General features: G+C 42.2%; 1 protein-coding gene across 2 annotated transcripts; it reads right to left on the minus strand.

Annotated features, from left to right (window-relative positions):
• Positions 1-9,109: 9,109 nt before the first annotated feature.
• LOC118291861 (4-galactosyl-N-acetylglucosaminide 3-alpha-L-fucosyltransferase 9) lies at positions 9,110-12,386 on the minus strand. 2 transcript variants are annotated; one of them, XM_035620317.2, is made up of 3 exons: positions 12,116-12,386; positions 11,885-12,016; positions 9,110-10,412 (listed from the first exon to the last, which is right to left on the minus strand). In XM_035620317.2, exon 3 carries the CDS (start codon positions 10,403-10,405, stop codon positions 9,278-9,280), a length of 1,128 nt encoding a protein of 375 aa, XP_035476210.1. In that variant the 5' UTR covers positions 10,406-10,412; positions 11,885-12,016; positions 12,116-12,386; the 3' UTR covers positions 9,110-9,277. The 2 variants fall into 2 exon arrangements, with proteins under 2 accessions (XP_035476210.1, XP_035476212.1); XM_035620319.2 differs by lacking the exons at positions 11,885-12,016; positions 12,116-12,386 and adding an exon at positions 10,681-10,893.
• Between the last annotated feature and the right edge of the window lie 41 nt (positions 12,387-12,427).

The raw sequence follows: 12,427 nt of genomic DNA on the forward strand, positions 1-12,427 counted from the left end.
TCAAACCAAGTAATCATACTACGTTAATTACTCAAATACATTAATTGATCAGTCCGTTGCCAAGTCTCTTGCTAAATGTTCACAACATGAAATAGTTTAGGCATACACAAGCAGATAGATGCCCTTGATCAACCCCAAATTGAGAAATGTGTTTATAATAACCTATAAATGAAAGCAAACTAAATGTACATCAGCAATATTAGCAATAAATGAGTGAACACATAGATGTCAAAAATGCAGGTGTTTGTTAGAAAGAGTTTGTGGATAAAACCGCACTGGCCTTGATTAGACTGGATTCAGGAGCTGCACACGCTGTCGGCAGCAAGCCTCAATCCGTGTGACGCACTGGCCAGCACCTCCTCTCTCTCTCCGTCTCCTCCTTCTCCGTTTCTCACACACCACAGGAGAACAAAAGAAACATACAAGAAATTAAAACTGCACACATTATCTGCCAACACATAGGTCATTTGTATCTAAAACAAATGTTTTCCTCCTTTAAGTACCAAATTACAACCTCATGCGGTATAAAGTTGCAATTTTATCAATATACAAATGTTATATATATTTTATGCATACCTGTGTTTTCATTCAAGCTAAGGAATTATCAATCAGCTTAATACAGGAATACTTGTAATTGTCATAATAACATTTACCTTTTTATCTGTCAACATAACTCTTATATATAAAGTTAATGGATCTCAATCAAACACTTTTAAAATCAAGCAACAGGCACTAACAAACAGAATGTTCAATTAGGCTTCACCCTGCTCCCCCTCCTTGCAGCTCCAAAGCTGCAGGCTGGAGCTCCTCTGTGCAAACAGGGGAGTGCCTATACTATCTGTGTAACCTTATACCCCTAAACACCACACATAGGCAGTTCATTCACCAGTGTGACTGTGGAAAGAACAGAGCTGTGGCCACAACTCTCCTCTCCTCACTCCTATCTGGTATCTTCACTACTCTATCATAACGTCTTCTGGAGGCTCATGGTTTTTTTTTTTTTACCTTTTTATTGAACACGTCCTCAACAGAAGCTCATACATTTTAACATACTCAAAAAAATGTCCACCCGAAGGGGGCTCATAGCATTTAACTTCTATTATTATCCTTTTTATTTAAAAATGTCTTCTCCAGGAAGCTCATAAGTTTTTAACAGTAAGAAACAAAATATCTTTCCGTACAAATAAGTAAATCCCCTATTCTCCACCCCTGCACAGCCTATCACACACAGCTGGAACACGTCAGAGATAAGCTTCACACACACACAAGCTATCTCTCATAAACACACACAAAAACCAAGCATCCAGCAGAAAAATGCACAGTATGGTCACGGCCAATACATCATCATCCCAAAGCACAAACAGCATTCAACTTCAAATCAATTCATTCATAATATTCCTATAGCATGCTTTCGCCACTCCTTTTTCCTTTTTCCTTTATCTTATTCTAAATTTTTGCTACCTTGAGGTATAGATATTCAATGAGAGGCTGCTTCAGACACTGTTCGTCAACAAGTGTATTGAGTAGGAACTTACAATTGAATTTTTATTCTACACCTTCCAGTTCCTTGAACTGACCTGAAATTCACCTAGTGACTTCCCAGGATTTGTGGCCGGTCTAAAACCGCCTCCCAGAGGGCTTTTGTCCAAATCAGCGGCGTCCTATTCCTTTTTCCTTTTTTCCTTATTTCCTCTTTTATTCAAGCCAAATTTTCCCTGGGCCCAGGGTTGTGACTCTCTTTTTTCCTTTAACCCAATTCGACTATTCCTTAAAGCCTACTTTCACGCAGTGTCTAATCTACACATGTCTTACCGTTAAGGAGTTGAGGGCCCAGTCTCCATTAATCTTGCATAGTTTTTTAGCTCACCTTCCCGTTACTAATAAGGCTATTCTACATCTCTTCCTTATCCTTTACCTTTATTTCCTTTTCCTTTACTTTTAATGTCCTTACTCCCCCCTGTTGCGTTGCCAACAACGCAACAAACCAAATTGAGAACGGAATCTCCCCCAAACATCAGCACAACATGGAACACACACAAGGTCCAGCACGGTGTGACCAAACAGCACACACACACAACTCCAACGAACGAACCAGCGCTCAACCACGTGAGAAAACGCTCACCGTATTTGCTGGCTGGAAGCGGGAGTCAGCACATTGAAGTCGTCGGTGAGGCAGCAGGACACAGCACGTCCAGAGTCCGTGACGCCAAGTTTTGTTGTATACTAAGTATCGATGATGTGAAGATGTATTGAAGAGAAGTCCGCCGACACCGTCTTGATTGTATATAAAGGTTTATTACAAAAAGACCAGCATCGATTACAAGCACTGCAGAGCTTGGAGAGTGTCCGGCCAAAATGACAACCCTCCCGACTCTTCTTGGGGGTTACCTTTATAGGTCCGTTGTTTACTTGAAAAAGACATCTGGTTAAAGTTATATTATGTTAGACAAGGAATTTAAAGGGGGCCATAAGGAAAAGGTGAGGGGTCATCAGGAGGCCCCTAACTTGGCATTCCAAAGAAAGAGATATAAACACATATTCCCTTCTCATTCCGTATAGACGAAAAGACACTACAGAGTAAAAACAGACGTTAGCTTATTATTCAACCAAACTTGACTCAGTGGCTAGAGCATTACCACCCTGCGTTCAGGCAGTTGTGGCAGCCTCTTTGGCAGTCCAAGTCTCAGCTTCAATTGAATTATTTCATTCCCTAACTTTGAAGGTGCCACATGAAGTATCAGTTATACTACTCCAGAACAAGATCTCATATTTGTCACCATCGAGACATCTGTCATGCATGATTGTGCTTTTGTCTCGCGCTGTACTACTCTAAATCCATCTACGCTACTGCCAACCGCAATTGATGGAGAACCACATGACTGTCTAGCAGATATTTCGGAAAGAGTTTTACCCAGGGCAGATCTAATCAATGTGCCTTTAGCAGACAGTGAGCTAACACTCTTTGTAGACGGCTCCAGCAGGAAATTGCAGGATGGGACTAATGCTACAGGTTATGCAGTAGTGACACAGGATAAAACCTTAAAAGCAGAACCGTTACCAAGAAACTACTCAGCTCAAGCTGCTGAGATAGTAGCACTAACTGAAGCATGCAAAATAGCCAAGGGGAAGGTTGTAACTATATACACTGATAGCCAGTATGCATTTTCAACAATCCATGTGTTTGCACAACAATGGAAAAACAGAGGGATGGTAACATCTACAAGCAAAGATATTACACATAAAGATTTAATTCTAGCCTTACTAGATGCCATTCAGCTACCTAAAAAGGTAGCAATATGTAAATGTTCCACTCACACAGGTAAAGAAGACCCAGTATCTAGCGGTAATGCAAAAGCAGATGCAGCAGCAAAACTAGCTGCAACAACAGAGATATTTACAGTACAAAACGTACAACCACACATAGACCAAGAAGTATTGAGAGATATGCAGAAAGTGTCACAAAACTCAGAAAAACAAAAATGGAAAAATAAAGGGGCAACACTTAAAGATGAGCTTTATGTATGACCTGAAGGAAAACCTATTCTGCCAAACAACCTTTTTAGATATGCTGCAATATTGAGCCATGGACTGAGTCATGTCTCAACAGGAGGGATGGTAGCAATCATACAAAAGGTGTTTACAGCAAATGGATTTACTAACTATTCAAAAAAAAATTGTTCAGCCTGTATTATCTGTGCAAAATACAATGCTCAAGGAAATTTGAGACCAAAGAGAGGACAATTTCCAAAACCACAATTTCCATTCCAAATGATCTGTATGGACTTCATAGAGTTAAATAAATGTGAAGGGAAGAAATATTGTTTAGTTATCATTGACATGTTCACCAAATGGGTAGAACTATTCCCAACAGCATCCCCTGATGCACTAACAGTAGCGAAAGCGCTAGTAAAAGAGATAATACCAAGGTTTGGAATACCAGAAAGAATCTACAGTGATAACGGAAGCCATTTTTTAAATCATGTAATAACAGCAATAGCTTAAAATTTAAAAATAGATCTGAAGAACCATTGTGCTTATCACCCACAGTCAGCAGGACTAGTAGAAAGACATAATGGGATTTTAAAAAATAAATTAAAGAAAATCATGGTAGAAACAGGAAAGAACTGGGTATACTGTTTACCCTTAACTGTCCTGAACATGAGAGTTACACCGGCTTCTACAGGACTCACTCCATTTGAAATGATGTATGGCGGACCTTATTTCTTACCTCAACTGAAACCATTTCACAGAAGAGATGAAGAAGCAGATCAGACTTTAGCAGATTACATGAGGAAGATGCTAACAAATAGAAAAGTGTTTTGTGCCAACTCTCTTCCAGGAACAATCGAGGAAAAGACTGAAACGCCAGTGGAAAAGGTGACTCCAGGAGATTGGGTACTGATCAAAGCCATCAAGAAAAAGAATTGGTCAAGCCCAAGGTGGGAAGGTCCTTACCAGGTATTGCTCACCACAGCCACTGCAGTAAAAATAGCTGAAAGGACATCTTGGATACATCTGTCACATTGTAAACTACTACGAGGGCTTAGAGAAACTCAAGGGACAGATTAGTTACTCACCACCGCTCCCCAGAGGCAAAGTCTGATTACAAAGGGGGATTCTCTCAATAAGAGGGAGTTTGTCTCAAACTCAGTGAAGCAATCAACGGCTGAAAGGGAGCATAGGATGAGCCTAAAATAGAAGAGGAATAGTGAAATAAATGACAGATGAAGAAAATCAGAGACCCTTAACGCAGAATCCAGGAGTTCAAAGGCTAATTACTTGGAGAATAGAATATAGAGGAAGAGAGCAGTAGTTCACGGTATAGTCTTTCTATTGATTATCATCCTTTTCCTGTTAGTCAGTCTCTACTTGTTTGTGAGACACCATGGATAGACCTAAACCATGGCATCCATTAAGACACCCAGGTCTGTGTGGGATGCGGGGGACAGTTTGCTGTTTGTTAATAATAGCACTCCTGATCGTCCTTCCCTTGTTTTGGTATGAAATGCAGACTGCAAAGAACCACACTAGAAATAAAAAATCGCTGACATCCTCATTTCAACCACTGACTCTCCCGTTCACTGAAGGAAAGGATAGTAGCGTACAGTTCGACCTGTGTAACGTAGTAAGCTGTAAAGAAAATCAGAAGGAGCATACAGGGTCAGTCATTTATATTTGTGAAATGGGGACACGTAACGCAGGTGACTATGAAACAAAGTGTGGATCTTGGAGTTATGTAATAACAAACACAGGAAGTAGTTGGGGCTATCAGCCACCGAGAGCCAGTAAAAGATCAGACCCCCTCCAACAGAGACTGACCTTAATAAAAGGGTATGCCCAATCTTCATGTGGCAAGGACAGCTGTAACCCCTTAATCTTGACACTCAAAAGACCACAAGATGCAGACACCAGCAAGTACGTATTGGGCGCCTATGAGTCAGGGAAAAATCTCCTGGGACATTTTGTCATAACAGTAATAAAGACACAGCATAACACAGTCACAGCATCATCAGTAATCACACCAACTATCATGCCTCAGGTTGAAACTCTCTCATTAGTACAATATTTGACTAACCTGACCTATGAAGATAAAGTTGCTCTTGAGACAGGTTTTGCGGAAAAGAATGAATGGCAATAATGGATGACATATACTACCGAGCAAAGTGGCCAATCTGATTGCATTGCCTGTGCCAGAGCGAGACCCCAGCTGGCTACCACCCCGTTTCAGTTAAATAATAAGAATGACCCTAAGGGTCTCCAATGCGTTTTTGCAATTATTTGGCAACACTTCAGCTGCTGAGGACTGTAAAACATTGTCCTTACTGTTTCCCCCAGTGCAAAAAGCAAGCCCACCTCCCTCAGTAACTACTTATAAAGGTAATTACACCTGTTTTGATAGATCAGGCCAAGGACATAGACTAGGACCATTACCTGAAACTTACTGTCAACACTCCATCGACATCACCTCCGACTATGGGGACTATTCAGCTTCCTGGTTTCTGAACCATATAACCATGAGAGCAGACCTCTGGTGGTTGTGGGGAGATATGACACTAAGACCAAAGCTACCAAAGAAGTGGCGGGGTAGTTGCGCTTTAGTGCAGCTTGTAATGCCATTTTACATGTTCCCTACAGGTGATTACGGCCAACTGGGTACTAGACTAAAAGAAGCTGGAACACTGCAACAGAAACGTTCAGTCCCAGGAGGCTCCTTCGACAACAGACTGTACATTGACAGCATTGGGGTGCCCAGAGGGGTACCTGATGAGTTTAAGGCTAGGAATCAAATCACTGCAGGGTTGGAGTCACTTTTGTTCTGGTGGTCTACAGTCATTAAGAATGTGGATTGGATTGACTATATCTATTAAAATCAGCAGCGCTTTGTAAATTATACCAGGGATGCAGTAAAAGGGATAGCAGAACAACTAGGTCCTACTTCTCTCACAGGATGGCACTAGATATGTTATTGGCCGAAAAAGGAGGTGTATGCAAAATGTTTTGAACTTTCTGTTGTACATTTATCCCAAATAACGCGTCTCCAGATGGCAGCATCACCAAAGCCCTGGCGGGGCTGACTTCTCTGTCTGAAGGGCTGGCAGAGAATTCGGTCATCAAGGATCCATTCAGTGACTTCCTAGGCTCCTGGTTTGGCAAATGGAGCTCCCTAATAACCTCTTTTCTGATCTCGTTAGCTGTTGTTGCAGGAATCCTTGTTACCTGTGGTTGCTGTTGCATTCCTTGCATACAAGGACTCTTGAAAAAACTGATTGAGACAGCCTTGACCAAGACCATGTATCAACAAATAATACCCAAGGATATTGGAGATCCTGAGAGACGTGTCTAAGTGCATAAAGTTGATTGTTATGATCTGTTTAATGAAAATCTAACGAAGTGTTGAGCAGTGATGTTCTGTTTAATTAACAAGTGCCTAGATGAACTTGTATATACATGTATTGTGTGCTATATTTAATGGTTAATTTGTGTTCTTTTTATTAGTATAAACAGGAGGGAAATGTCAGAAACATATGTATTATAACTAGTTAAAAAGAACATGCTGATCGTAGAGAGAACAGTCTGTATTGGTATCTTGTATACAGACGTGATGTTGTGGTTACTGTTGTCCACTATAAAGGCAGAAACACCTCAGGGCATGCATGACCTTGGAATGCGACTCAGGAAACTCAGGACCTGCCATTTAACTTTGTCTGTAAATAAGTAACACACAGATATACATTGTAAAGGGGAACCGCCCATCATGCTTAAATATCCTTGCATCTCCTGTATTCGTCGGACAACCTCAGTACTCAGACACTGTGCTGCTGTATTGACTTGTCCCTTTGCAGCAAGAATATATGTATGTATTAAATGTTACTGTTTGCCTAAAAACCGAATTCAACTTTCTGTGTTTATTTCAGATTATTCTTACAAAGTGCCTAAGACTCTACAAAATACTAAGTCATCACATATCATTCTGTTAAGTGTAATAAAAATAATTTCTTCATTCACTCTTGTCTCCTGATTGAAATGCTATTTATAGTCTGAAATTCATGGTTCCGAGGAATAAAGGTTGCTGGTGAGGTGAACGCCAGTCGACAGTCTCCTAGACCTTTATTCCTGAGTAAATGGACATATCTACCCTGTAGTTAATTCAGGTAGACTACCCCAAAGATATACAGAAAAAATGTAGTTTGACAGCGTGTTGCTCATTTGAAATTAAATCATCAACCACGATTATTATGTGGATGCACAACTCATCACGTCATAACCTAACCCTAAAACGATAATTGCTCAGTAGGTCATTCATACCTGTAAAAATAAAATAGGCAAATAGTTATTCAAAACCATTACTGTATAAAGTATTGAAGTGCTTTGGTGGTTGATTAGATGAGAAAAGCGCTACAGTCCATTTGCCCTGTACTCTGCACTGCCAGTACAAAGTATTACACCATAACCCCTGATTTCCACTGGATGCGGAGTGGCGGCGCAGTGTCGGCTGCATGTTTCGCCTCTGCCACAGTGGTGCGCTGCAGTGCGGCCATGAGGACCCACGAGATCTCGCGAATTCACGTGTGATCGCACAATATAACAGGGTGTAGTTTCTATAAAGAGAACCACAAACCAACAAGTTATTTCCATCCAGAAGAGTAGAAGGGAAACAACTCGTTGCTGACCTGCTGATCTCTCTCTTTTTTGTGGAGATTAATGTGATTTTACCATGGCTAAGTATAATAGTTATAATTATTAATTGGACAAAATGAGTGGCTTACCATCCACACCCATTACTCCTGCTACTGTTCTCCATGCCATATCCTTTTTTATGTTGTCCTTATAAAAAGGATGCGACGAGTCATAAATGATTTGGTGATTTTGGACTTGAATGATCAGCATCTCCTCATCCATGGTGTCAATGGGGATAACTGGTCGCTGAAAACCTCTGACCTGTTGACTTCAGGGCTGTCTCCGCCCATTATGACGTTTTCAAGGTGTAGTGCAGGGAAATATGATCCGCCGTGAGCACGGTGTATTTTATTTTGACAGTTAAAGTATGTTTTATTTTTGTTTCTGTGCTTGACTTCCTGTCCCGCACGACCTGTTTTGTGCTGAATTGCAACGGTGTGCTCCGGCGTCCGGCAAAAATAGAAGCCCTGCGTATATGCTCCGGAGGGCTGCGGAGCGTCGGAGCTGTGGCGGAGCCGTGCGGAGTCAGTGGAAATACACACATTGACTCTAATTGACACCTATCGGCTCCGTCGCCGTTTTGCCGCCGTTCCGCATCCACTGGAAATCAGGGGTAACACATCATGTGGGCTACATGCTGGTGTAGTGGTTAGCACTTTTGCCTCACAGCAAGAAGGTTCTGCGTACGAATCCCGGTTCAAACCAACCAGGGCCTTTCTGTGTGGTTTTTTGCATGTTCTCCCTGTGTATGCGTGGGTTCTCTCCGGCTTCTCCGGCTTCCTCCCACAATCCAAAGACATGCAGAATGGTCATCCAGCCCCCCCTGCGACCCTTAAATGGATAAAGAGGTAGACGATGGATGGATGGAACACATCATGCTGTAGGGCCTACCATGCTGGCTGGGATCTAAAGCATACTGAAATAAACAAACTAATTTACATCAGCTTTATAGGACAAGAATGATATGACTCCTTATGTTGTTTAACCAAAAGTACAATTCGATGTGTTGAAACAAAAGTTACAGCATTTTCTGTCGAAGATACATTGATGAATACCTCTGTACTGTAGCAAGTCCATCACAGAGGTACAGTACGAAGAATCATATGAAGAACCACTTGTACAGATCACGTACAACTCTGAACTCCTTGGTTAGGCCTATATGGCGACAGGCCTGACAAATAGCAAGCGCAAATGCATGATTCTCCTCAGTAAAATGACGTCTGACATTGTAGAAATGTCGCCAATCAAAGTATTTCATGTAGGCCTCATTATTGTCATCCAATTTGAGGAGGAATTCAGCCAGTGCCAAGGGATTGGGAAAGTCATTTACATGTATGAAGGAAGTACTTGGGACGAAACGCTCATAATTTTTTCTCGGTGGGCCCAAAACTATCGGCACAGTGCCAGCTGCAAGAGGACCATTGAATGTTTCTGTAATGTGATCTTTGTGATCTGAATTCTCAAAGGAAAGAAAGAATTTGCAGCTACTGATAGTTCGGAAATAGTTTTCACCCCTCGAACTCTCATTAGAGGAGCTGTCAAAGATATCCACCTTGATGTATTTTATAAGCTCTTTGTAGTAGCGGTATTCCTCCCCCGTTTGTGTGTCCAGGTCACTGCTATTCACAATCCAACAGAGCAAGTGTTCTTTCTCTGGTAGCACAAATTTGTCATCCATGTGCTTCTTGGCAGTCAGTTGCCAGCGAACATGGATGTCTGCATCCTCCCTGAAGCTTGCGGTCAAATTAAAAAGAGATTCAATGCCTGCTATCTTGAGTGTGTTGCTGGGTGGGTCCATGTTTAACCAGATCCACCTTTGAAATGTGGGCCTGGGTGTGGTGGGGAGGTTGGAGAGGTCATCTTTGATAGCTTTGTGAAATATCAAAACTGCATGAGCGCTGGAGTATAAGGATCGATCATCTGTGAGACGGCAGTTGTTGATGTTGAGCTTCTTACAGACTTGAAAATCAAACTTTTTGCTTTCAGGCCAAAACCACAGCAGCACGACAGGTTTGTCGGCTTGCTGTTCCTCTGGTAGGCTGCTTGATGGGGTTGTAGCCACTGATTCGTTCTGTGACTTGTCTTGCTTACTCAGCCGCTTTGGGGAAGGATGACATCTTGGAGATGGAAAAGACCGATAGTACATGGACAACAGGACTATGATGCCAGCCAGCACCAGGGCCCCTTTCAGTATGGCCCGTAAAACAGAAGAACTCGGAGCAGCCATGTTAAAACTGCAAGGAAAGAAGATTCACTTATTACAATCAATGGCATCACATTTTCTCATCAATTAATACGCATTGTGTCAATTGTAAAACCTCACATAAGTCATCACACAGTTGAAGAGTTTAAAATAAAAGTTACACTCTTTAATATCACTATTATTTCTTTTTCTGGATTTCTAATATGGTAATAAGTTAGACTCTGTTACAGTCCCTTTAGTTTGACTTCTCTTGGTAACTAATCTTTTAAAATATGTAAATATGTAAATGCAACAGTTACATTATTTTTTGGAAAGTATGTGCTGTGGATCCAAAGGTGTGGCAACAATTGCTCCAGGGTATCGGGTCAGGACACTAGAGTTGTGTTCAGGTGAGAGTGCAGACGAAAGATGGAGGTGGAAGCAGTTGTGGAGTTCAGACTATTTATCTAGATGCAGTCCAGCAAGCCAAATACAAGGCACACATTTTAGGTACAATCCAAAGGAAGGGAGTCTCAGAAAAGTCTTGAATGAGTCTAACTGAGTCTAAGTCAGAGGAGGATTCACCGCCCATTATATAAGATGAGATCCTGTGATCTCAGGAGTGGGTGTGTACTAGATCACAGGAGGGTGAATGTCTTGGACCCTTTCATCCTTGCATCAACGGGATTGCTACTTAACGGCTATAGAGAACAGGAATGAACGCTCATAAACACATAGATCTGACAAGTAAAATGCATACGGCCATATTCGGCAGATCACTGTCTCATAACTCGGAAACACTATTACATCTAAAGACCAGAACAGTACATAGTGGCATGGCCTTTTTTTTTTACAATTATGAAGTAACTAGTTTACAAATTAGTGCGTGAGACACCATTTTTCCAGAGAGCTTTAGCTACTTTGCTGTTGAAAGCAGAAATTGCTGGCAACACTGGTAGCTTTAGAGGCCCAGTCCAACTCCGTATTTCAGTTTTCCAACCATTGGTTAGTTCTCATCCAAAAGCCTTTTCACTTGTAATGTTTAAGTGAAACTCTCTGTTCATAAAGAATGCAAACAATAAAGTTTAAATCTCTTTCTTTGTCCACGTAATAAACTCAGCAAAGTGATATCTTTTTGACTGGCGAGTATTTAAAGAATAAAATAAGAACCTCATCACTTTCGCTATCATAGGCTCCTTATCATATTTGAGCTGCCAGGCTCTGTCTTATTCATTTACACATCTTCTCTTTGCCTCGGACAGGTTAGCGTCAGCCTCAGGCCTTCAACAGTATATCATGAATGTGGCCATCACCAAACCCCCGATCAGTTACGGCAGTTTCTAGCAGCTAAATGAGAAAAAAACGAGATAATGTCGTCTACACAGCAGAGGCTGCAGATTCTAATGCGATTCGTGCTTTGTATTGTACTGCCTCTAATTTGCAAAAATGAAGGTGCATAATTGTATTCTTTAGATGAATGAAGACTGGAGCCACACAATTGAAAAAGGAAAATGCTCTTCTCACCTGTCCTGGTTGTTTGAGGGCTGGAGGTCTCCCTCTGGGCTCCTGGCAGGCCTCTGTCACTGGAACATGTGAAAACAGGCGACTCGAGGGGCCGCGCCTCCTGACGCGACTGAGGCCAAGTTGCTCACGCCGCTGGGGACGACAAAGGGGAAGATTCAGGAAGTTTCGATTTCTCAAAAGTGAACGCAATGCGGCCCACGGGCGACGTCCAAAATCGATCGCGCGACTTACCGCGTCCCGGCTGACACTTCGCCGTTTGGTCCGGGCACGGGCGGAACAAGGAAGTGACATGTGGGGATCGTTCAGAGGAAACGAGAAGTGAATGGACCTCGCGTGTAAAAACGGGTCTCGGGTCTATGGAAACGCAGCCTTCAAACTGTGGCACAGCGCGATGTGTATGTATACACATATATATATATGTATATATATATGTCCTGTTGTAGGGAGACGTGGAGGGGTCGGGAGTGGACCGCGGCGCACTTGGCGGCCCCCTGTGAGTCAGTGCGTCGAGGGGCGGGGCGTGACAGCACCGCGACCGTGTAG

Source organism: Scophthalmus maximus, chromosome 22 (genome assembly GCF_022379125.1).
Source record: "Scophthalmus maximus strain ysfricsl-2021 chromosome 22, ASM2237912v1, whole genome shotgun sequence".
Classification (NCBI taxonomy): Eukaryota; Metazoa; Chordata; class Actinopteri; order Pleuronectiformes; family Scophthalmidae; genus Scophthalmus; species Scophthalmus maximus.

Bases quoted from the DNA above. Each gene is read 5' to 3' on its own strand.
- LOC118291861 (XM_035620317.2), bottom strand. From the start codon at position 10,405: ATGGCTGCTCCGAGTTCTTCTGTTTTACGGGCCATACTGAAAGGGGCC.